This window comes from Rhinoderma darwinii, chromosome 4 (assembly GCF_050947455.1).
Source record: "Rhinoderma darwinii isolate aRhiDar2 chromosome 4, aRhiDar2.hap1, whole genome shotgun sequence".
NCBI lineage: Eukaryota > Metazoa > Chordata > Amphibia > Anura > Rhinodermatidae > Rhinoderma > Rhinoderma darwinii.
The window spans coordinates 303,743,709-303,771,109 of record NC_134690.1 but is presented as its reverse complement, the minus strand read 5'-3'; the positions used below and the strand labels follow the sequence as shown (position 1 = coordinate 303,771,109).

The 27,401-nt window shown below is 41.4% G+C and overlaps 1 protein-coding gene across 3 annotated transcripts in view; it reads left to right on the top strand.

The window, feature by feature from the left end:
- The window catches only part of TIAM2 (TIAM Rac1 associated GEF 2), a 393,945-nt gene that overhangs the window by 279,323 nt on the left and 87,221 nt on the right, over positions 1-27,401 (top strand). For all 3 annotated transcript variants that reach the window (XM_075862681.1, XM_075862682.1, XM_075862683.1), the window contains 2 exons: positions 17,700-17,864; positions 23,340-23,444. In XM_075862681.1, the coding sequence (XP_075718796.1) occupies positions 17,700-17,864; positions 23,340-23,444 (270 nt within the window). The remainder of the gene's footprint in view (positions 1-17,699; positions 17,865-23,339; positions 23,445-27,401) is intronic.

The window sequence follows — 27,401 nt, the reverse complement described above, 5'->3', positions numbered from 1 at the left end:
GACAGCATATTCTGCCGTGTTGTACAGAGAATGCACTCACGTCATCTTATTTCAAATTATGATCTAAAAGTCACAAAAGACGGATGTTATTTTGCAGGCTTTGACTCATTATGCTGGACTACAAGGGAGTTTTAAGTCAGTGGCCTTCAGTCTGACAGTGCTCAGATATTGGTTTGCTACAGCAGTATATCACAGTGGGGAACACACGATTAACATTGGTGCTTACTTGCATACTGAATACTGACTGTATACTGAAAGCTTTTTAAATGGATTGTGTTCCAAAACCTTCAAAACAACATCTGAATCTTACATTGGTATAAAGATAAATTATTTTTTCCTTTTTTCTTTTTGATTTTGTGTTACATAAAACATATATTCAGTAAATCCACAGTGACCTCTAGTGGACAAAAAAATATCTTCAGACTAAGAACAATGCCTGCGAGTTTCATAATGCATTTCATAAAGTATAATACGATAGTAGCATTTATTTTAATGCGACATTATTGGTGCATGATTATATAATATTTTATCAACCTAATTAAATAAAAACGCCAGTCATTAGACAATGTTACACTGTCTGCACCTATATGGTAGTAGTGAAGTCTTAGAAATAATAGATTAAGATGCAATTAGAATATATACCAACACTGTGAGAATGTTAGTGGTATTGAGAATTTCATTTAGGTTTGCAGGTTTCATATAAGATAAATGTGTAGCTCAAAGTTAATTGCACTGTAAGCAGGGGCGTAGCTAAAGGTTCATGGGCTCGGGTGCAAGAATTTAGCTTGGGCCCCCCTACCCCTCCCCAGCATCATCAGACCCCTGCGCGCTCCTATGCCCAGACGCCTTGCCCAACAGCCCCCATAGTATAATGCCCCCACACAGTTAATGCTCCCATAGCTGCCCCCACACAGTATAATGCCCCATAACGTATACTGCCCCCCATAATAGCCCCATACCGTATAATGCTCCCAATATCAGCCCCCCATACAGTATAATGTCCCCCCCACAATATCAGCCCCCCCATACAGTATAATGCCCCCATATGTGCATAATTACTTACCTATCCCCGTCCCATGAGTGACTCAGCGCAGGCAGGCGCGATGATGTCGCTACATCCCGCCTGCCTGCGTCGAGCCGCTCACGGCACAGGGAATGCTTGATCAAGGAGATGTCAGCTCCTTGCTCCAGCATTGATTGGAACCGGGACCTCGGTGAGTGACTCACGAACCCCCAGGGGGACGCGACCTACAGTGTAGGGATGTCACGATACCAAAATTTGGACTTCGATACCGATACTTCGTTTACTTTGCCAACAGTAATAAAAAAAAGTTCTTCCATTTTCTGATGTGAGGCGCGAGGTGTGATGATGAATTTTGAATGTGCCTCACATTAATAGTAATTAACCCCATCATGTTTCTCAGCCATAATGGGCTAATATGTAAGGTACATGATGGGGTTAATTACTATTAATGTGAGGCACATGGAGGTTAAATTAATCATCGCACCTTGGGCCTCACAATTAGGCCCCATGCACACGGCCGTAAATAACCTCCGTTTTCACTTTCATTGAGCGCGGACACATTTCCGTAGCGCTACGGATGGGTGTCAGTGCCGTAGAAATGTTCCGAAAATTATGGAACATGTCCGTCCTTTTGCATTTTGCGGGCCGTTCTCCCATACTTTGATACCGTGATTGCGGGCACGGTTGTGTGGATGGTGCCTAAGTGATAGAAAGCAATTTTTATTTTATTTTTTTACAGAGTACATATCATAAATGATGCAAAAAAATAGTTGTGCAGGTTATTACGGGCGCGCCAATACCGATTATGTGTATGTTTTATGTATTGAGACTTATTTTATTGTTTATTATAAAAAAGGTGTATGTGTATTTTTTTAATTTAACATTACTTTGTTTTTACTTTATTTTTAAACTTCAATGTACTGGCCTATAGCTATATGCCAGTACATTAGCCTGTGTATTGATAGTACACAGGCAGTTGTTAGGACATACCTCAGTATGCCCTAACAACAGGAAATATGTTCAGACAGCCCGGGGGTCCTTCAATAGACCCTGGGCTGTCTGCCCATATATGGTATGTCCCTTAATCGTGTCACAGGAATTCCCTGTGATGCGATCCAGGGGCATCCCCCCTTCTCATTTTCCCCTGAATGCTGCAGTCAGCTTTGATCACAGCATTCAGGAGAATAGCGGCGGAGATGAGCGGTTTCTCTGCTCTCCGCCGTTATAGAGCAGGGCTGCGGCTGTGTAATACAGCCATTGCCCCGCTCCTGATATAAGTGTGCGCGCGGTCAGCATGAGGAGATGTGGCCGGCGCTGCACTAATGAGCGGCGGTTCAGGCATTGAGGACAGAACATGGGGGTGTTTTGTATCGCGCCCGCCATGTTCTGTCTTCAGTACCGACGCTCATTAGTGCAGTGCCGGCCGCATCACATAATCCTGACGGCGCGCACAGGACTCAGGAGCGGAGCAGTGACTGTATTACACAGCCGCAGCCCCGCTCTCATACACTCATGTGTACCATACTGTATTGTGCAGTTTGCAGTGGAGGAGGGGGGGGCTGTGATTTAACGCCCCCCCCCCTCTCCACCGCAAACAACACAATACATTACAAGGCATCACAACACATTACATTACAATACATAACGTTACAACACAATACATTACATTTCACTGCAGCTTACCTGGAGTCCTCCGCACCGACTCTTCTGCTCTGTCTGGAAGCCGTGTCACGTGACAACACGGTCACATGATACACTAAGTGTACCATGTGACCGTAACCATGAAGTGCCGGCTTCACGGCACAGAAGATTTAGTTAGAAAACATGCTGTATGGCAACGGGGGCCCGTGGGCCCCCAGGCTTAGGGGCCCGGTCGCAACTGCGACCGCTGCGACCCCATAGCTACGCCACTGACTGTAAGTGATTAACATGTGTGAAACGTCATAGGCTGTGTTCACATGTCGTGGTTTTGTCATATTTTTTTCTTTCAGTTTTGCAACAATTTTCATTGGAAAATGCAATATATCACTTGTGGTGTGGTGGCAGGGCCTCTTTGAGTTAATTCTAAGTTTTTACATCACTAAAATTGCATAAATTGCTTGATATTGCGGTGGGTCAGCCAAAATTCTGGTGACGCCCCCGTGCTAGCTTTGCTGAGCTTGCTCAGGGCCGGTTTTACCGGGCGCTGGTTTTGCTCAGCAAGTTGAGAAAGAGATAAAGAGACCCGAATGGGGTCACGTGGAGGGCACTTAGCTGCACTCCGCTTTTGTTTTTTTATTTTGAAGTTAACTGTAAAAGGTGTTATTTGTGTTGACAGCAGCTATATTTTACATACAAAAGAACTTTCTGCTTATTTATATAGTGTAACTCTATTGAATTTTTATGGCATATACTGTTATTACACATAATGTAAAGGCTTTAATAGCCCAACGAAGAGACGAATGGCCTTTAATAATTATAAGAGGCTTCATGGCGATGTTATAATGTTACAGGAAACGCATTTTACTCACACTAGTTACCCAAAATACTTTGATAGAATGTTCCAGAGAGTTTACCTATCTACCTCGGACACAAGAAAAAAAGGAGTAGCCATTCTCTTCAGGAATACACTTCCATTTACAGTAACTGACTCCATAATAGACCCGGATGGTAGGTACGTTATCCTTACAGGACAATTAGCGGGGCAACGAATTACCTTTGCAACGATTTATGCACCTAACCACTCAGCAACCTCCTTCTTTACTGAATTCTTTAGACAGCTGGAGAAATTCTCCGACTTCTACATTATCCTAGGGGGGGATTTCAACATAGTGATGAATGCTCAATGGGATAGAAGCCGTCCCCATGCTAATGCACAGTCAGCACCGAAATCATTTATGTATAGGATGAAACAATTATCTCTTGTAGATTTGTGGAGACAGGATCATCCCCTAGATAAGGAATTCTCGTTTTATTCCGCAGTACATGACAGTTATTCTCGGATTGACTACATCCTAACTTCCTCCCAGCTATCGGCTAGACCACACAATACCTCATACACCCAATGTGCATGGTCAGGCCACAATATCCACTCACTTCAAGTCTGTATTGGCAACGTCACACGTCCGCCATCATGGAGTCTGAATGATTCCCTACTTTCTCATCCAGAAATAGTCACATCCATATCCAGCTCCCTACAAGAATATTTTACCATTAATACCCTACCAGATACCTCACCCGCTCAAATATGGCTGGCACATAAAGCAGTCTTGAGAGGTTTACTAATGGCAAAAGGATCAAAATTTAAAGGGGTTGTCTGAGATATATTTTTATTTTAAATTTAAACACACAATGCACACATTAAGTATTCCCTAATATACTTACCTGTGCAATCTTGCTTCTGTTCTCCGTTCTGGCAGCTCTTTTCTGCCGATCACATGTCTTCTGACGTCACGTTTTCTTCCTCCTCCACTGTCGTGTCGTATCCCGATCACATGGTCTCGCCCCAGCGAGACCTCGGATGGGACACGACACGTCACTGGAGACGTGACGTTTCTGCGCGTGCCCGCCCGCCCAGCCTATGCATCTTTTCACTGTGAGCGCGCCTATGCGTGTTCACAGTGAAAAAAGTGAAGAGGGACGGCACCCGCGGACTAGAAAGGTACAGTGACCTCTGTACTTTTAGTTCTTCCCCCTATCAAAGCCTACACATAGTAGGCTTTGATAGGGAATTATACAACACGATGCAGCACACGGGTCGCATGCAGCCCTTGAGGCTGTTATCTGCGGACCGCGGGACACCGTACACTGTTTAACAACTGGTTCCCGACCGCTGGCTGTATTTTTACGCCCAGCGGTCAGGGACGGGTCCTTAAAACCCGAGCCATAGACTTTCTACGGCTCGGGTTTTAACTTGCTGCCCGCGCGATCGGGCAGCTGAATGTCGGGTCTCCGGCTGTCAGTGACTGCCGGGGACCCTGAGGAGAAGACAGAAGCAGCTTTAGCTGCTTCTGTCTTCTACGATGTCTTTTTACACAGCGCTCAATGAACGCTGTGTATAGGAATAGAGACAGCGGCCCCGCGCCGCTGTCTCTATTCCTCCCGGTGATCATGTGACTGGTCACATGATCACCGGGTGCCGTTACTGACAGACTGCTGCTGGGTCTTACTAGACCCAGCACAGCCCTATTAGTGACAATCGTCACTATGAGAGGGCTGATTTCCCCTGTAACTGGCTCGTGGGAAAAAGAAGCGACATGCTCCATCTTCGGGCGTTTACGCCTCTGACCTCCCATTGACTTCAATGGGAAGCAGAGAAAGCGTATTTCCGTTGTTTTATGCCCGCGGCGCTCAATTGCCGTGGGCGAAAAACATGACGGAAAACGACGCGAAAAACATCGCAAATAAAGCCGCGAAAAAAGAGGCAAAGAACGCCACGAAAAACGACAGGAAAAACGCCACGAAAGACGCAACGAAAAACGCAGAAAAAAACCGCAAACAACGACGCAAAAAAAGACGCGAAAAACGACGCAAAAAAGGCTACGATAAACGCCACGGAAAACGTTGCGAAAAACATTGCGGAAAAAGCCGCAAACAAAGAGGCAAAGAACGCCGCGAAAAACAACTGGGAAAACGCCACGAAAGACGCAACGAAAAACGCAGCAAAAATAGCCGCAAACAACGATGCAAAAAAAGAAACGATAAACGATGCGAAAAAGGCTACGATAAACGCAACGGAAAACACAGCAAAAAAAGCAAACAAACAAGCAAAAAACGCCAAGATAAACGAAGCGAAAAACGGCCCGAACAAAGCGGCAAACAAAACCGCAAACAAAGCCGCAAACAGCGCACAAAAAACTCACAAAATGACGCAAAAGTCAACGTGCAGGGAGAGGTAAATCTGCCGCAAACTTCAAGACGGAATTTTGAGGCGGATATTCCTCCGGCAAAAAAACTCTGTGTGAACATAGCCTTAGTGGAGAGAGACATGAGATAGAAGAGGGTGGACGAGGGTTAGGGTAGACACGAAGAGGTTTATAGACCTGAAAAGAGAAAGAAAACATAAATGTGAAAAACATAATGGGGGGATAACATTTGCTCACCATCCTTCAAGAATGTCAGCAAGGAGACAAGTCCAGTGAAGGATGTCAGCGGGGAGGAGCAAGGACAGCTCACGTGAACTCTTGGAAGGTACGTGCACGCTCATTGCAGCCTGCAATGAGCGTGCACGGAAAACCAATTTCATCACAAGGAAAGATCAACAAACCAGAGCTGAACTGCATGTAAACAAACCGTGCTAAATTCAAAGAAGAAATGTGCTAAGTAGAATTTTTTTTTAAAATAATGCTTTATTTAGGTTGTCTGTATAAGGGGTAATGTATGACAGAGTTTTTGAAAAAATGTTGGTATCTCGGACAACCCCTTTAACCCCTTCCCTCTTTAGCCACTTTTGACCTTCCTGACCGGGCCTCATTTTTCAAATCTGACATGTGTCACTTTATGTGGTAATAACTCCGGAATGCTTTCACCTATCCAAGCGATTCTGAGATTGTTTTCTCGTGACACATTGGACTTTAAGTAACTGGCAAAATTTGCTCGATACATTCAGTATTTAATTGTGAAAAACACCAAAATTTAGCGAAAAATTGCAAAAATTTGCATTTTTCCCAATTTAAATGTATCTGCTTGTAAGACAGATGGTTATACCACACAAAATTGTTGCTAATTAACATCCCCCATATGTCTACTTTAGATTGACATCGTTTTTTGAACATCCTTTTATTTTTCTATGACCTCACAAGGCTTGGAACTTTAGCAGCAATTTCTCACATTTTCAAGAAAATTTCAAAAGGCCATTTTTACAGGGGCCAGTTCAGTTGTGAAGTGGATTTGAGGGCCTTATATATTAGAAACCCCCAAAAAGTCACCCCATTTTAAAAACTTCACCCCTCAAAGTATTCAAAACAGCATTTAGAAAATGTCTTAACCCTTTACACATTTCACAGGAATTAAAGCAAAGTAGAGGTGAAATTTACAAATTTCATATTTTTTTGCAGAAATAAATTTTTAGTACAATTTTTTTTATAACACAGAAGGTTTTACCAGAGAAATGCAACTCAGTATTTGTTGCCCAGTTTCTGCAGTTTTAGGAAATATCCAACATGTGGCCCTAGTGTGCTACTGGACTGAAGCACCGGCCTCAGAAGCAAAGGAACACCTAGTGGATTTTGGGGCCTTATTTTTGTTAGAATAAATTTTAGGCACCATGTCAGGTTTGAAGGGCTCTTGCGGTGCCAAAACAGTCAAAATCCCCCAAAAGTGACCCCATCTGGGAAACTACACACCTCAAGGAAATTATCTAGGGGTACAGTGAGCATTTTGACCGCACAGTTTTTTTTACAGAAATTATTGGAAGTAGGCCGTGAAAATTAAAATCAACATTTCTTCAAAGAAAATGTAGGTTTAGCGATTTTTTTTCTCATTTCCACAAGGACTAAAGGAGAAAAAGCACTGCAAAATTTGTAAAGCAATTTCTCCCGAGTAAAACAATACCCCACATGTGGTAATAAACGGTTGTTTGGAGACACGGCTTGGCTTAGAAGGGAAAGAGCGCTATTTGGCTTTTGGAGCTCAAGTTTAGCAGGAATGGTTTGCGGAGGCCATGTCACATTTACGAAGTCCCTGAGGACACAAAACAGTGGAAACCCCCCACAAGTGACCCCATTTTGGAGACTACACCCATTGAGGAAATTATCTAGGGGTATAGTGAGCGATTTGACCCCACAGGTTTTTTGCAGAAATTATTGGAAGTAGGCCCTGAAAATAAAAATCTAAATTTTTTCAAAGAAAATGTAGGTTTAGCTTATTTTTACTCATTTCCACAAGGACTGAAGGAGAAAAAGCACCACAAAATTTGTAAAGCAATTTCTCCCGAGTAAAACAATTCCCCACATGTGGTAATAAACGGCTGTTTGGAGACACGGCTTGGCTTAGAAGGGAAAGAGCGCTATTTGGCTTTTTGAGATCACATTTAGCAGGAATGGTTTGCGGAGGCCATGTCACATTTGCAAAGCCCCTGAGGAGAAAAAACAATGAAAACGCCCAAAAAGTGACACCATTTAGGAAACTACACCTCTTGAGGAATTCATCTAGGGGCGTAGTGAGCATTTTGACCCCACAGATGTTTCATAGAATTTATTAGAATTGGGCAGTGAAAATAAAAACAATCCTTTTTCTTCAATAAGACGTAGCTTTAGCGCAAATTTTTTCATTTTCGCAACAAATAAAGGAAAAAAAAGAACCCAACATTTGTAAAGCAATTTCTACCGAGTACGGCAATACCCCATATGTGGTCATAAACGGCTGTTTGGGCACACGGCAGGGCTCAGAAGGGAAGGACCGCCATTTGGAGTGCAGATGTTGCTGGATTGGTTTCTGGGCGCCTGTGGGCCCAAAACAGTGGAAACCCCCCAGAAGTGACCCCATTTTGGAAACTACACCCCTCAATGCATTTACCTAGGGGTGTAGTGAGCATGTTAACCCTGCAGGTGTTTTGTAGAAATTAGTGTGAACTCGATGTTGCAGAGTGAAAATGGGATTTTTTCCACAGATATGTGGACAATATGTGGTGCCCGGCTTGTGCCACCATAACAAGACAGCTCTCTAATTATTATGCTGGGTTTCCTGGTTTTAGAAACACCCTACATGTGGCCCTAATCTCTTGCCTGGACAGTCGACCAGGCTCAGGAGTGAAAGCGTACCATGTAAAATTGAGGCCTAATTTGGCGATTTACAAAGTATTGGTTCACAACTGCAGAGGCTCAGATGTGAAATAATAAAAATAAACCCCTGAGAAGTGACCCTATTATGTTAACTGCACCCCTCAAGGCATTTATTAAGGGGTGTAGTGAGCATTTTCACCCCACAGGTCTTTTCCATAAATGAATGCGCTGTGGATGGTGCAAATACAAAATTTATATTTTTCCCTAGATATGCCATTCAGTGGCAAATATGTCATGCCCAGCTTATGCCACTGGAGACACACACCCCAAAAATTGCTAAAAGGGTTCTCCCGGGTATGACGGTGCCATATATGTGGAAGGAAACTGCTGTTTGGGCACGCTGTAGGGTTCAGATGGGAGGAAATGCCATTTGGCTTTTGGAGCGTGGATTTTGCTTGGTAGTAGTTTTGTTTGGAGTCTTACTGGTGTTTCCGTTTATAATGTAGGGCATATGTAAGCCGGGCGGAGTATATAAGGGGCATAGTCAGGTGGTATAATAATGGGGTAAAAAAAAACAATAAAATGATCCATAGATGTGTGTTACGCTGTGAAGCAATCCTTTCCGCACAGGCCGGTGTCGCACTGATAAATGGCGTCCTTTATTATCCCCCTTTTGGTCCACACTCCGCACCTTTGTAGTTTGGGGAATTTTGCTAGGAAGTGTTGTCCTGGTATAATACGGGCACCGTCGCTTCCAGCGGATATGTTTGGGCCCTCCCTTTCCTGGTTCCCTAATTTTAGGTCCTTGATAAATCGCCTCTTCAAACAGAAGAAATGTTCCCCTCGGGCACAACTGCATATTTTTTTATTTCCTGACTTATTGGAGCCATAACTAATTTTATTTTTCATAGACGTAGCGGTATGAGGGCTGGTTTGTTGCGGGACGAGCTGTAGTTATTATTGGTACCATTTTGGGGTACATGCAACTTTTTGATCACCTTTTATCCTATTTTTTGGGATGCTAGGTAAACAAAAAAACGCAATTCTGGCACAGCTTTTTTCGTTTTTTTTTTATACAGCGTTCACCACGCGTTATAAACTACATGTTAACTTTATTCTGTGGGTCAGTACGATTCCGGCGATACCTCATTTATAGCACTTTTTTATGTTTTACAACTTTTTTCACAATAAAATTACTTTTGTAAAAAGAATGTATTTTTTCTGTCGCCAAGTTGTGAGAACCATAACTTTTTAATTTTTTTGTCGACGGAGGTGTATGAGGGCTTGTTTTTTGCGGGACGAGCTATAGTTTTTATAGGTACCATTTTTGGATACGTGCGACTTTTTGATCACTTTTTATTCTAACATTTGTAGGGCAAAGTGACTAAAAAACAGAAACTCTGGTAACGTTTTTTACGTTTTTTTTTACGCTGTTCACCGCGTGCAATAAATAATATAATATTTTGATACCTCAGGTCGTTATGGTCGCGGCGATACCAAATACATATGGTTTATTATTATTTTTCAATAATAAAGAACTTGATAAGAGTAAAAGGGGGATTGTGTTTTATTTGATTACTTGAAACTTTTATTGTTTTCAAACTTTCATTATTTGCACTTTTTTTTACACTTTTTTATACTTTTTTTACACTTTTTTCAAGTCCCACTAGGGGACTTGAAGGTCCAACGGTCAGATTTTTTTTTTTCTAATACATTGCACTACCTATGTAGTGTAATGTATTAGATCTGTCAGTCATTCACTGACAGCAAGCCGATTAGGCTTCGCCTCCCGGCGGGGCCTAAATCGGCTTCCGTAATGGCAGAGCAGGAGACCATTGTGTCTCCTGTTGCCATAACAGTAGTCGCCAGTCCTGATTGCCTGTCAGGGCTGGCGATCTGCTAGTAACCGCTACGATGCATCGAAGGGGTTAATGGCAGGGATCGGAGCTAGCTCCGGTTCCTGCCGTTACAGGTGGATGTCAGCTGTACAGTACAGCTGACTTCCACCGTTGATGACGCCGGATCAGCTCCTGACCCGGCGCCATCTTGCCGGCAGCTACGGAAGACGATCAGGCTCCGCCGCCGGGCGGATCTTGACCGGCTTCGGTGCTAGGCAGACCGGGAGGCCAGTATTAGGCCTCCGGTTGCCATTGCAGCCACCGGAACCCCGGCAATTTCATTACTGGGGTTCCGATGAGCTGCAAACACCTTAAGTGCAGCGATCGCGTTTGAGCGCTGCACTTAAGGGGTTAATGGCGGGGATCGAAGCTAATTTCGGTCCCCGCCGTTACAGCCGGATGTCAGCTGTAAGATACAGCTGAGATTCAGTGATGATGGCACCGGCTCAGCTTCTGAGCCGGTCCCAAACATTTGGCGTACATGTACGGCAAGATGCGGGAAGTCAATGCTTTCCATGACGTACATGTACGGCAAATGTCGGGAAGGGGTTAAGAGAGATAGTTTGCAACTTCTTAATAAATTGCTATCGACCCTCACAAGACTAGAACGTCAGTATATTAATAAACCAAATACTATAATTAAAGCTCAGATAGAGGAAACTCGCTGCTCTCTTAGAGCATTGGAGGAGAGCAAGGCTGAGAAAGCACTTCGATGGGGCAAGGCAAAATTATATGCATATTCCAATCGAGCTACCTCAATGTTCTCCAGAAAACTAAACTCTCACATTAGAGGTAAACAAATTTACCACATGCATAACAACACGGGAATACTTCCTACCAATCCGCTTGACATATTAGATACCATGAGTACATTCTGTAGTGCTTTGTATAGCAAGCCCCAACCCTTGAACTCCACAGAGCTACCTAAATGGCTTTCAACACACCCGCTTCCCTCTCTGACAGCTGAGGCAAGATTACAATTTAATTCCCCGATCACAGCGGAAGAGGTCACTGAAAGCATAAAAAACCTTACAACATCCAAGAGCCCAGGCCCTGATGGTTACTCCGCTTTCTATTACAAAACATTTTCACACATATTAACTCCGCATCTAACTACGTATTTCAACACACTTATGGCAGGGGAAGTACCTCCTCCAGAATTTTCACATGCTAATATTTCACTCATTCCAAAACCAGGAAAGGATGAAACCCACTGTGCAAATTGACGTCCAATATCGGTACTTAATGTAGACTACAAGTTATTTACTAAAATACTTTCAAATAGACTTGCACCATATATGACCTCCCTAATTTCTCCTGATCAAACGGGTTTCATACCATCACGACAAACAACGGACAATGTTCGATTGGCTCACAATATTATTCTTCATGCTACTACTCACAAACGCCAATTACTAATTTTGAGCCTAGATATCCAGAAAGCATTTGATTCGGTGGACTGGAACTACTTATATAGCACACTTACTCAATTTGGCATTAGGGGTCCGTACCTAGAGGCTATCAGGGCGGTATATCACTCTCCTCAAGCTAGAGTAAAATTCTTAGGTCAATACTCTCCTTATTTTCATATACAAAAAGGGACACGACAGTGATGCCCGCTGTCTCCTCTCTTGTTTGCTCTCGCCATGGAGCCTCTTGCACAGCATATTCGGCTAAATCCAGACATTAAGGGATACAGTTTGCATACCCAGGAGTTTAAATTTAGCATTTACGCAGATGATATGCTTTTATTCATTACAACGCCACTGGTTTCTTTACCAAATCTCATGGATACTCTTACCCGCTTTGGGTCTTACTCGGGATTAATTGTAAATCCGTTTAAATCCACAGCAATGCAGATTTAAATGTTGATGGAGCAGGTGGACTTGTTAAAACTTAACTTTGGATTTCAGTGGAAACACTCCCACATGACATATTTAGGAATAGCTCTAGTTAGAGATCCAACTACTTTATACTTAAGTAACTATCCTAAAAAATGTGCGTCTATCAGGAAACTATTAGAGGAGTGGTCTAGGTACCATATATCTTGGATGGGCAGACTCATTGCAGTTCGAATGACCATTCTACCCAAGCTGCTGTATTTATTTAGGGCCCTTCCCGTCAGGGTTCCGCTTTATGCCATCTCACATATACAGCAGATAATAAATAAATTCATATGGGCAAATAAAGGATCAAGAGTTGGTAAGTCCACCTTACATCGCTCCACGGTTAGTGGGGGACTTAGACTTCCAGACTTGAAATTATATTATTACGCTGCTCAAATCTCGCAGATCGCAGCATGGAACTGTGACCCCCAACACCGTAAAATGGATTCTGTTTGAATCCCTTACCACATCTCCATCCTCACTAAAGGCACTGATGTGGTCTCCGGTTTTAAAATCTCACATTCCTGGCATTGATAATAACATTATCAAACACTCCCTCACACTATGGTTACTTTGTCGGGAAAAGTTTAAACTGGTATCTAATCCATCCGCATTACAACCATTATTGCTTAATCCTGATTTTCCACCGGGATTGCACCCGGGGGCCTTCCAGTGGTGGACCTCATTAGGTTTCACTTCATTACTTAAATTGTGCAAGGATGGTAAACCCCTTCCTTTTGAGGCCCTACGTCAGGATTCTCAAATCCCGCTCAGGGAATATTTTCGATATCTACAAATACATCATCTTCTCTCGGGATCTGTCTTTTTACCAAGCAACTCTAGTATAACCTTCTACGAAGCTAACTGTCAAGACTCCCCAAGGGGGAAAGGGCTGATTTCAGTTTTGTAGTCCCAATTCAGAAGTGAAACATACAATGGTCCTACTCAGTGGCGTAGCTATAGGGGTCGCAGCGGTCGCAGTTGCGACCGGGCCCCTAAGCCTGGGGGGCCCACGGGCCCCCGTTGCCATACAGCATTTTTTCTAACTAAATCTTCTGTGCCGTGAAGCCGGCACTTCCGGGTTACGGTCACATGGTACACTTAGTGTACCATGTGACCGTGTTGTCACGTGACACGGCTTCCAGACAGAGCAGAAGAGTCGGTGCGGAGGACTCCAGGTAAGCTGCAGTGTAACGTAATGTATTGTGTTGTAACGTTATGTATTGTAATGTAATGTAATGTATGTGATGCCTTGTAATGTATTGTGTTGTATGCGGTGGAGAGGGGGGGGGGGAGCGTTAAATCACAGCCCCCCCTCCTCCACCGCAAACTGCACAATACAGTATAGTACACATGAGTGTATGAGAGCGGGGCTGCGGCTGTGTAATACAGTCACTGCCCCGCTCCTGAGTCCTAACATGGCCGTCAGGGTGATGTGATGCGGCCGGCGCTGCACTAATGAGCGTCGGCACTGAAGACAGAACATGGGCTGACCGCGCGCGCACTTATATCAGGAGCGTGGCAATGGCTGTATTACACAGCCGCAGCCCCGCTCTATAACGGCGGAGATCAGAGAAACCGCTCATCTCCGCCGCTATTCTCCTGAATGCTGCGATCAAAGCTGACTGCAGCATTCAGGGGAAAATGAGAAGGGGGGATGCCCCTGGATCGCGTCACAGGGAATTCCTGTGATGCGATTAAGGGACATACCATATATGGGCAGACAGCCCAGGGTCGGTTGAAGGACCCCAGGGCTGTCCTACCATATTTCCTGTTGTTAGGGCATACTGAGGTATGTCCTAACAACTGCATGTGTACTATCCGTACACAGGCTAATGTACTGGCATATAGCTATAGGCCAGTACGCTGAAGTTTAAAAATAAAGTAATGTTAAATAAAAAAAATACACATACACTTTTTTTATAATAAACATTAAAATAAGTCTCAATACATAAAACATGCACATATTCGGTATTGGCGCGGCCGTAATAACCTGCACAACAATTTTTTTGCATCATTTATGATGTGTACTCTGTAAAAAAATAAAATAAAAATTGCTTTCTATCACTTAGGCCCCATTCACACGACCGTGCCCGCAATCAGGGCCCGCGATTGCGGGCACGGCCGGCCGCCGACTGCCACCCGCATTTTCGGGCCGTGCTCCCATACAAAGTATGGGAGAACAGCCCGCAAAATGCAAAAGGACGGACATGTTCCATAATTTTCGGAACATTTCTACGGCACGGACACCCATCCGTAGCGCTACGGAAATGTGTCCGCGCTCAATGAAAGTGAATGGAGGTTATTTACGGTCGTGTGCATGGGGCCTAATTGTGAGGCACAAGGTGCGATAATGAATTTAACCTCCATGTGCCTCACATTAATAGTAATTAACCCCATCATGTACCTTACATATTAGCCCATTATGGCTGAGAAACATGATGGGGTTAATTACTATTAATGTGAGGCACATTCAAAATTCATCATCACACCACGCGCCTCACATCAGAAAATGGAATAACTTTTTTTTTATTTTTATTACTGTTGGCAAAGTAAACGAAGTATCGGTATCGAAGTCCAAATTTTGGTATCGTGACATCCCTACACTGTGGGTCGCGTCCCCTGGGTATTCGTGAGTCACTCACCGAGGTCCCGGTTCCAATCAATGCTGGAGCAAGGAGCTGACATCTCCTTAATCCAGCATTCCCTGTGCCGTGAGCGGCTCGACGCAGGCAGGCGGGATGTAGCGACATCATCGCGCCTTCCTGCGCTGAGTCACTCATAGTACACACCGGAGGAGGCGAAGGATCCTCCACTCGACGTGGGAACGGGGATAGGTAAGTAATTATGCACATATGGGGGCATTATACTGTATGGGGGGGCTGATATTGGGGGCAGCTATGGGAGCATTAACTGTGTGGGGGCATTATACTATGGGGGCTGTTGGGCAAGGCGTCTGGGCATAGGAGCGCGCAGGGATCTGATGATGATGGTGGTGCTGGGGAGGGGTAGGGGGGCCCAAGCTGAATTCTTGCACCCGGGCCCATGAGCCTTTAGCTACGCCCCTGGTCCTACTTCATATATGTTGGCTTGGGAACGGGAGCTAGGAAATATACCTGACTCGACCTCGTGGCAACAAATATACGATCACACAGCTAAAGTCTCTCAATCGAATAATATTAAAGAAACATCGTATAAAATTCTAACAAGGTGGTACCTTACTCCGGACAAAATTGCAAAATTATTTCCTGATAGTTCTAATGCTTGTTTCAGAAAATGTGGGGAGAGGGGCACTATGGCTCATATCTGGTGGTCCTGTCCAGTAGTACAGGCTCATTGGAAACTAATTGAGCGCCTTATTAATTCTAAATTACAGTTACAAATCAAATTAACCCCTTGGTCAGCGGTACTGAATGCAGAAATTCCTGATGTACCCAAACTAAATAGAAAATTAATCTTGCATATTTTATCAGCAGCCAAATGGACAGTAGCCATTAGCTGGAAGTCAATATCTATCCCATTCCTGAGGACGCTAAACTAAATTAAAGAGATACACCAATTTGAGAAATTAATTAGTATTCTGGAAAACAGATTGCCACAATGTGAAGCCCAGTAGATCAGTTGGACCTCATAGAAATCGCTTAGAGCCTTCTGTTAGTTTTGGGGACTCATCTGTTTAGGACAGAAATAAATTCTTTACTATGGATAGCTGCACCATGTTTAGTCGGTTTTGGTTTAATTGTTGTTTCTTCCTAGCCGGCCTCCATAATCGAGGGCTGGAAAACCCTACTTTTTCTAGAGACACACATTTACTAAGTTTTACTTCATCATACACTAGGAAGGGGTTATGTGTTTTATCGTTACACCGTACTCATAAATATCATTTAATGTATTGATATATCAATGTTTTCGATAATATGAGATATTCCTGCAACATCTGTTTAGAAATTAATCTCTATCACAATGTTTTCGTCTGAGAATGTTATCAAAGCTCTACGTAGCGATATATGCTCCCGAAATGTGGGAATGTCTACTGATTTGTTATGTCTTCATTACCAAATAAAGAGTTTGTAAAAAAAAAAAGAAAAATGCAATATATGGTTACTTCTACTCAGTGTCCTGCTCCCACTTTTAGTTCTGTGCAAAGAGCAAATCTTGGGTTTCAAAACCATTGATGGGGTAAATGAATGTTGTTGTAGTCTTGATGATGATGATAAATATTACACAAAAATATATAGTGTAAAAGTATAAAAATTCTATGTATGACTAAAGCTTTGTTCACACATGCATCGTGGTTTCCGTTAATAGCGGAATCCATGACACATAGCCAACGCATGATGGATACCACTGGTGACTGATGGACCCCATTGACATATGACTTATATGTCGATTTGAGGAGAAAAATTTCATAGAATCTGCGATGGAGCATTAAAAGCAGATGTGAACATAGTCTAAAATCAACTATATTGCAGAGTTACCGTTATTATGGAATTATATAAAGCTAATTTATTTGGCAGATGATACGCAGCTTTTGAAGTAGACGTTGAATTTCATATAAATCTTTTTTTCCTAAAGAGAAATCGTCACAGAGGAATGTTAAATTTGAGTAGCCTGGGGTCCAGTGATTTTTTTACTGTGCCTATGCACAGTATGAGAGAAATAAATAAATGGGGCAGATTTACTAAACGGTCTGTGATTTAGGCAGCATAAACTTAGACCAGGCATTCAGAAGATGCACCAAATTTAGAACTGTGGTGCATGTTGTCTGAAAAATTGAGCACATCTGGCTAGGCATGCTAGACGCTTTTCTCTTCCTTTTACCAACTCTTAGTTGGCTTCGTTTTCTTTTGGCGCATTTGGAGCAACGCCCCTTTCTTTCTGGGCCACACCCTCTTTTCTAGATATAAGTGTCTCGTGAGGCCCAAACATCTGTTCTTAAATCAGTCAACATGCGCAAAATTTAGCACATTTTTTGACACGTTCTTGACGCAGACACAGTAGTAAATCTGCCTCAATGACAAACATCATAGACAAGGTCTGAATCTCTGACCCCATGCTGTACTTATATGGCAGGAGCAGTATGGAGTGGTTGTCAACAGGCTGTTTTATTAATACATTATTGTGATGTTTCCTGCAAGGACTGGTTTAGAATCTGTGCATTATTTGAGATGTATTATCTTGATCCTGACAGCATGTTGAAGACCTGGTGAATATCTATAACTCTGTCCCAGAAGTCACCCCCAAGGAAAGTTCTTGGGAAATACCAATATTTGTACACTTCTACGATGGTCATGGTGTTACAGTGAATCTCAGGCCGGATCACAGGGTGGAAGACATCTTAAACTTGGCATGTAAAGTAAGTTGTCTTTTAGATACCATAAATGTTTGTGTACCCTAAAATTTGAAAAAAGTAAGTGTTTTTTTTTCAAAGAAACGGAATGCTATGAAGAAATTGTATGTATGTCGTTTACATATTATGTGTTTATATGGGCGATTTTCATAATTAGGGATCTATATAACATTCACATTCGTTCTTGTTGAAGATTCAGTGGAGATAGCTAAAGAGACCCTTGTTTTGACTATTGCTTTTTCTTCGTATGCATTCTCTACATCACATGCCCTAATTCACTATGGGGTGGCATATGTATGGGCTCTGTGGTAGCTGGCGAGTTGTAATATATTATCTGCTTCGAAATAGAACTGAATGTGAAAAATCAGGATAATAAAATGCAGCTGACTGTAAAATGAATTACCAAATCAAACTCGAAAATTAGCTTATGATCAGGAGCGGTTTTCTGCTGAGGTCTAAAAAAACATCCATATACTGTATTATGAAGTCTTAGCTTAGTTTTGAAATATTTATTATATAACATATTGCATTATACAGCCTTTGTGTCCACTCTTATCAGCCCCATTCCCGTTCGGGCTCACAACGATGCTCACACACTAAGCACGATTTAGTAGAAGAAGACTGTGGAAGAATCCAGAGTAACTGATATGAGCGTACCCAAATTCAGATTTCTGTAAAGGAGCAACGTTTCCTACAGTGTCTGCTCTTTATATTACGTATATATTAGAAGTATCAGTGATTTCAGTTACTCTCAACAAGACACTTTGCCTAAAGATGTCCACAAGATGGCAGACAAAATTCAATTTAGTTTTCTATTCCCTGGGACATCTATTACTTGAACAGCAATTATACATGAATTAATAAAATAATTGCCTGAGCAGACGATAACTTTGTAATTATGACTTTAAATTCATGCGTGCAAAGGTGAAATGAGATAGAACCTAAATGTCTTGTACATGACTGAACTCATGATGAAGTATTAACTGTCTTCTCGGATCTTAGACGAGACCCATGACGAGGGGATGTCTCTGGTGCTCTTTGACTGCACATGGACAGAAGCTGAGACATTACTAGACAAAGCCGTCTTTTTGTAGTTCTCTAATACATAAACAAAACAAAAAAGAAATCCGTATTCAAATTTATAGAAAAAAAAAACAGGGTCTCTTAACATACTATCAAATAAAAAATCAGATTTACACAGAATAAAGATGTTTGTTATAATGGGTATGGTTGTCAATAATGCGTGTTAATAGTTTTTAATTTGAACATTAAGGAGAACGGACAACTTATTATATGGATAAGAAACTCATTTTCCAAACTAAATTAGTATCTCAAGGGATCCTTGTCTGTCAAGAAGGATAAAAAAAATTAAGTGGTACTGCAAAGATGACCATTATCCTTGGGTTGCATTGGTTATATATGGACACCTATGGGGCCCACTTGAAAATAAACCATAAGGGTAACTTTACCCAAAATTCCCTATTATTTTAATACCCTTTTCTTGGTTTCCCTGTTTAGCTATTTTAAGGTTTAATCCAACAATTATATAGCTACAAAGAATAGCAACCAGTCTCATGTTTATGAAAAAGGAGAGGTTGTCACAATCCAAATTTTGTGTATACATCTCCTAAGCAGACCTATCTGTTTCCATGGAAACAGACCACAAACAAACACAATGTGTAGTCTTATACACCAGTCATATTATAACCGACAAAAGAAGAGGGAGCAGATGGAAGGCACATGACTGCAGGGTAAAACTACATACAGGGTTTATTTGTTGTCTGTTTCCATGGATAGATATAGGCTTGAATAGTAGCTGTATACACAAAACAATAGGATGTTTTTAATCTAAACTAATTGCAAAGTTTCTGCATTAAATTTAAATTTTAAGATGATTTGGAGCAATGTATAATTGGTTTGAAAGTGTTTCGTCTTAAAGGTGTTTATTTCTAACATTATTTCAGATTCATGGATCCGTGTGAATATTTAGGCACTTAGAGAATATTGTATTTAAGTGGATTAACAAATTAATTTTCCAGTTTTGAGTGTAGTTAGACTTTAACTTTTGCTTACTTCTCAAGGTCCATTAGAACAGAGTTTCTTGGGCACTAAAGTGAGTTATACTATTAAGTTATGTTATTACACTCTCTAAACTTCAGCTAAAACCATATGGACGTTGGGTGAAAGTAACCCTTTAACTCCAAATGCTATGGCATGTAGTAAAAATCACTGTGACATGTATCTGTACACTTCTATTCTCTGATCATCTGCCTTTATAACAATATTTATATAACTGTTTTTCATTTACTACATCACCTTGTTCAGCGAGTCTGTGCAGTGACTATTGTGTCTGCTATCTATGTCTAGTGAACTCTTAGGCTCTTCTCAGCTTATGCTAACCGCAAATCGTAGTGCAAATAAGAAGAAAGCGACTTTGTAGCCAATTAATTGTTAGTGTTATCAGTCAGCGACTGTGTCTGTGTTACATCTGTGCGCCAATGTAGCAGTAACTGTTTAATTTAAACATTTTCTTTTTTTCTGTCTTTTGTGCTTGAAAGTTTATCATAGCCGTGTGTAGTGCTGACTCCTTTCTTCTACATCTTTCCTGGTTCTTTTTCCTCCTTACATTTTCTTACTGCTCTGGTGAGTGCAAGGAATCTTAATTCGTTTTGCACACTGTACAGTACTTCTTTACAAGTTTAAACCAACCTTTTGAGCTTTGATGTAGAACAGTTTATTATCCTGTCTGTATCAATTGATGCATGAAGCCAAGACATGTTTACACCAGACAGGTCTAAATGTAATACACAACATCAGACATAATACATATATCCCCATATGCAGGCGTCTAGAGCTAGTCATATACACCTGGACATATACAGTACTAAATGTTATGGTCAACTTCCACTAGATATTTTCTCAACAAAACCTTGCCAATCCCAAATTCTTGCATATCGGAAGTCAACCATTTCTGAGATTGGGCTGGAATATAGACCATTCTCTATAGATAATAAAGGTGTAGTGATCAGGGATAGCCAAACTGAGTACCTGAGAAGGGGAAATTGGAAGATTAATCTCCAGCCCAAACTAATGTTTCACTTTTTAATTAGAGATAGCATTTAAGAGATAACAATCCAGTCTCCTTTTTTATAGGGATTTCCTTGTTGATTTGTAACTGTACTCTTTGTATCCGTGTCTTATGTTGGCTATACACAACAGTTAGGTTTAAGAAAATGGATGTAGTTCCAGGTACTCTTCTTCCTCAGTGTGGCTTTTAGGAGGAGGTGGGCAGTTTTGTGTACCTGACGTTAGAAGTCTACCAGTCCGCTCCACTCACTAGACTCTGATGATGTCTATCCATAGATGCCAGGCTAGCATAGTCTATGGTTAAGTTTTTAGATTACCACATTCTACTATATGCAATGGAGAGAAGTGGTAGTCTAGCCATTGCATCATCTTGATGACAGATGAAATCACACAAGCGGAAATTTTGAAGAGCATAGTCTCTGTATGCATTGATGAAAGTTACTCAGAAAAGGAAAAATCTTAGTGCTATGCCTAGAATTCATTCCAGTAGAAGATCAGCTTTTTCTGCAAGCTCCATTGCAGTCTTTGGGCATTAGATGTCCAGCCCCCAATTTGGACTACTGATGGCCATCTTTAGACTTACATTTTTATTTCTGCCTAATTCAGTATGACTACTCTTTTTTTTTTTTGGAGAGTATGATTTTTCAGACCTAACGCAGCCGTCTACCAGGAAATTTTATCCTAATCTTACCTTATTTATTACAAAAAGGTTTCCTTAGACTTTTTGCATTGTTAATACCCCAAAAAATACTCTAGTTGCAATGACTTGTAAGATATATCACAATTGAATATCTTACCTGCTGATAAATATAGCCTGCTGTTTAAAATCACACTATACATTATTTGTTGAGAATTTGATAGGCTAAGTTTTCAATAAAATAAAATTCTCACATTAACCAGCACAATCTATTCACAGTGCATGTGACATTTGCCAGTATATTCTTGAAAATTAGACAAATGCACACTAATTAAACTTTCTAACATACACTAGTTCTTCTCAATGAATTAGAATATCATCAAAAAGTTTATTTATTTCAGTAATTCAATTCAAAACGTGAAACTCCTATATTATATAGATTCATTACACAGAGAGTAATCTATTTCCAGCATTTTTTTTCTTTTAATGTTGATGATTATGGCTAACAGTTAATGAAAACCCAAAATTTAGTCTCGCAGAAAATTTGAATATTGTGTAAAAGTTGAAGATTGTAGACTCATGGCATCACACTCTAATCAGATAATCAACACAAAACACCTGCAAAGGTTTCCTATGCCTTTAAATGAACTGGTCTGTTGCTCAGTGGTCCAAAGTCCCGTTTTTAGATGAAAGTAAATTTTGCATTTCATTTGGAAATCAAGGTCCCAGAGTCTGGAGGAAGAGTGGAGAGTCACTCAATCCAAGTTGCTTGCGGTCCAGTGTGAAGTTTCCACAGCCAGTGATGTCACGGCTTGGGGAGCCGTGTCATCTGTTGGTGTTGGTCCACTGTGTTATATCAAGTCCAGAGTCAACGCAGCCGTCTACCAGGAAATTTTAGAGCACTTCATGCTTCCCTCTGCTGACAAGATTTATGGAGATGCAGATTTCATTTTCCAGCAGGACTTGGCACTTGCCCACACTAATAAATGTACCAATACCTGGTTTAATAACAACTGTATCACTGTGCTTGATTGGCCAGCAAACTCGCCTGATCTCTTGGTATTGTCAAGAGGAAGATGAGACACCAGACCCAACAATGCAGATGAGCTGAAGGCCGCTATCAAAGCAACCTGGCTTCCATAACACCTCAGCAGTGCCACAGGCTGATCGCCTCCATGCCACGCCGCATTGATGCAATAGTTCATGCCCCGACCAAGTATTGAGTGCATACGGTGTACAGAATTTTCAGTAGGCCAACATTTCGGTATTAAAAATCATTTATGAAATTGGACTTTAATATTCTAATTTTCTGAGATACTAAATTTGGGGTTTTCATTAACTGTTAGCCATAATCATCAACATTAAAAGAAAAAAAATGCTGGAAATAGATCACCCTGTGTGTAATGAATCTATAGAATATGTGAGTTTCAGTTATGGAATTGAATTCCTGAAATAAATTAACTTTTTGATGATATTCTAATTCATTGAGAAAGACTAGTATGTGTATGCTTTGTATTTATAATGTGTGTGTGTGTGTGTTTTTGCTGGGTACATTGTTGTCACGCTTTTTGTGTGTATTACTATTATTGTGCCTTCTGCATCCCCCCCCCCCACCCTGCAGATTTGATTGTAAATAACTTGAAATAAATCCCTCAGATTTCAATACTAAATAAAGTAGATTCCAAATAATCTGTGATGCGTGTTGTTGGCCAGTCTTGGCTGTGACATTTTTTTATTGACCAATGTGTTCCTTTTAGGTACGACAGTTGGACACTAGCTTTTTTGGATTGCATTTCCGAAGAAATGTGGGTGAAAATGTTGAGTATTATGTCCCTTCACCAATGGACTACATTCAAGATCAGGTATTTTTAATTAATATGTATTTTTAGTAAAGTTTGTATAATAAATTACCTTGATTTAACCACATTAATGCAACATTTCCCCAATCTAATTATGGTGAGATTGTCACCTATGAGTAAGCATATGACATGCATTCTGTTTATACCAAATCAAGGATGTATTATGGAGTTATGTTTCTCGCAAGCGTAAGTAAAACTGGCCAAAAAAACACATTTTATTAATGTAGTCCAAATCCGTCCATTCTGCCATTAGGGACACAGAAGGATTGGATATGTTGGATTTCAACATGCCTGTTGCTTTGTTCTCTGGGGATATAATTGCTGGCAGCGGCTTCTCTCCCTTTCCCTATTGAAAGAAACATGAATGCTCGGATCATTCAAACGTCCATGTTTATGGAGTAGTTTTTCAGAAATAGCGGTCAGACGAATGAGTGTTCAGCCAGTTTAAGCCAAGCCATACTAAGAATCATGTCCTTATGCCAAACTCCCACTTGAATGGGTTCTAAGGGCATATTCACAGATATTGTATTTTGGCCACTGCAATATTTTACTTATATCTAATTCTAGTTATTCCATTGTGGTGTACAGTCTTTTAAAATGTAGTGGAACAATCCCATGGGTTGTGGGCATGCTGTGTTTTAAAACAACATGATGATCTGTCCCTCATGGTTATATCATGGTTTTTTCCCATTTAATTAAATGGGGAAAACGGCATAATAGCGATCACAGTGCTGTCAAAGGGAGTGGGCTACCTTTGAATATAGATCACCGTCCCAGCATTCCATTCTTGGAGTAGATGATTGTATACTGGCAGATGTAGGCCTGACAATGGTCCCCAGGTCTGATCAGTGATGCCGCCTTAAGGAGAATACCTTGGTATGCTTTAGCGGTCTTTCTCTCCATTGTATATGGACAGAAAGCAATGTTATGTCATGTGGCAGTACGACATTACATTATAATTAAGAATAAAAATAAAATTGCTAATTAAAGTTGGAAAAATAAAAACAATTATTATGAATAAATAATTTTTATTAAATGAAAGTCCCAAAAAATAAGAAACAAACATGTATTTGGTATTCCAATACTTGTAAAACCCCACACAATAAAGTTATTGATCATTTAAGGTAAACAGTTAAAAAATAAAATTGAAAAACTACTGTATGACTGAATTCTTTTTATGCATTCCGCAGTTTTTAAAACAAAAATCCTATATATTAAAGGGGTGTCCAGTTTCTTTTGTTTTTTTTAAATTTATTTGGGGAATAAGAAATGATACAGTTTTCTATTATACGTGTATTAGAATTTCTGCTCACCTGCCTTTCTACTACGGGCCAGTTCACAGCTGTTGTTTCCTGGGCGGCTTTTGATCAATCGCGGGAAAAAAGTGCTTCAAGTGGTTTCGGCCTCTGACCTCTCATTGGAATCAATAAGAGGCAGAAAAAACCTGCGGCACCCATTTTGAGTTTTTGTTGCAGCATTTTTTGCCCACGGTTTTTGCATTAGATTAAACGGCCGCGCTAAAAAATTGCCAAAAAATAAATAAAAAAATGGCAAAACAGCGCTGGCAGTTTCTGCCTGCAAACGTGGTACAGAACGCACCCTGCCATTCAGCTCTTATGCCGTGCTTATGCCTGTAATTGTATCTGAGTGCTATAGACACAGATACAATTATAGTGCTGGAGGGGGTGGCAACTCTTCTCGCCTCATGGACAGTGCTGCCCTGGGTGATTGACGCCATCTTTAGTCCATTGAGTTAATAATCCTCTATACAACAATGTATTAGCCGCTGGCTGCTGTGGTAAAATGCCAGCAGGAGCCAAAGCACACAAGAAAATATACACATGGATGTACCATATAAGTTGAATATACTATGCTATATTCCACCTTAAAGCTAAAAACCAAAAACAAGAAAACATTTTGGGCAAAATTAGCATTGAAGCTTAAAACATATCTGTCACATTTTTATGCTTGTCTGAGGGCAGCATAAAACAGGGACAGACACACTTTATGTGTCGCAGTTTTGGAGAATTTAGACTTTATGCTTACAGCACGGGCATCATATTCATCCTGTCCACGCCTCCCCCCACCCTCCAGCCACTGATTGATAGTTTTCTCCCCATGCCAGGGGCGTAGCTAGGGGGGGCAGGCGACGCATGTGCCCCGGGCACAAGGGAAGGGGGGGGGGCGCCGAAGAGCAGCTGATCGCTGCTCTTGCATTACTATGACAGCTGATCGCTGCTCTTGCATTACTATGAACTAAGATGTCAACTATACTATTTTATTTTTAGACAGAGGCTATCGCAGTATTATAAGAAAGGTATGTAAGCAGAATTTCTAATACATGTATATTAGAAACTGTTTAATTTCCTATTCTATAAATAAATATAAAACATGGACAGCACCTTTAAAAGCTAACTTATATGTACCCCAAAGTAATGCCTTAAAATTCTGCAATTCATCCCATAAAAATGTAGGCCTCCAATGGGTAAAATTCATTTGGACACATTTCTTATTTTTATTAAAGAAGCAGTTCTAGGAAAGTTTTTTTAAATTAAGCATTGTTCAGTGTTTGGGAAAGCTGAAGGATCCTGTAAAAATATTGCAGGTTTTAATTGCACTATGTGAATCAGATTTTTTAATAATCCTCTATACAACAATGTATTAGCCGCTGGCTGCTGTGGTAAAATGCCAGCAGGAGCCAAAGCACACAAGAAAATATACACATGGATGTACCATATAAGTTGAATATACTATGCTATATTCCACCTTAAAGCTAAAAACCAAAAACAAGAAAACATTTTGGGCAAAATTAGCATTGAAGCTTAAAACATATCTGTCACATTTTTATGCTTGTCTGAGGGCAGCATAAAACAGGGACAGACACACTTTATGTGTCGCAGTTTTGGAGAATTTAGACTTTATGCTTACAGCACGGGCATCATATTCATCCTGTCCACGCCTCCCCCCACCCTCCAGCCACTGATTGATAGTTTTCTCCCCATGCCAGGGGCGTAGCTAGGGGGGGCAGGCGACGAATGTGCCCCGGGCGCAAGGGAAGGGGGGGCGCCGAAGAGCAGCTGATCGCTGCTGATAGGCGCCCCGTATGTTTACACATCGGCGTTCTGACTGGGTTCTGTGACGGCCAGGGAGTGGACCTGACCTGTCACCTGACCTCATGTCAGTGACATGAGGTCAGATGACTCAGGTCAGGGGACAGGTCCACTCCTGTGCTGCAGCCTTCCAGCATCTGCTTCTACTCTGTGCTCTGCTGTTACAGCCGACGAGCAGAAGAGGAAGCTCCGCCCACAGCCCGTCCTGACCTGTCAGCAAGGAGACATGGTGAGTGTCTGTGTGTATATGTGTGTGTAGTGTGAATACAGTGTGTGTCTCTGTCTTAGTATGTGTATATGTTACAGTGTGTGTGTGTGTGTGTGTGTGTGTGTGTGTGTCTCTGTCTGCCTGTGTCTCTGCATGTGTTTGTCTCTTACATCTACTACATTATCTGTACTCAGAGAGTTATCACTGTGTCATCTGTGGTGTTACATAGGACTGCAGGTAACATTACTACATTATCTGTAATCAGAGAGTTATCGCTGTGTCATCTGTGGTGTTACATAGGACTGCAGGTAACATTACTACATTATCTGTAATCAGAGAGTTATCGCTGTTATCTGTGGTGTTACATAGGACTGCAGGTAACTACTACATTATCTGTACTCAGAGAGTTATCACTGTGTTATCTGTGGTGTTACATAGGACTGTAGGTAACATCTACCACATTATCTGTAATCAGAGAGTTATCACTGTGTTATCTGTGGTGTTACATAGGACTGCAGGTAACATTACTACATTATCTGTACTCAGAGAGTTATCACTGTGTTATCTGTGGTGTTACATAGGACTGCAGGTAACATCTACTACATTATCTGTGCTATGTACATATGTGCCTGTGTGGGTATA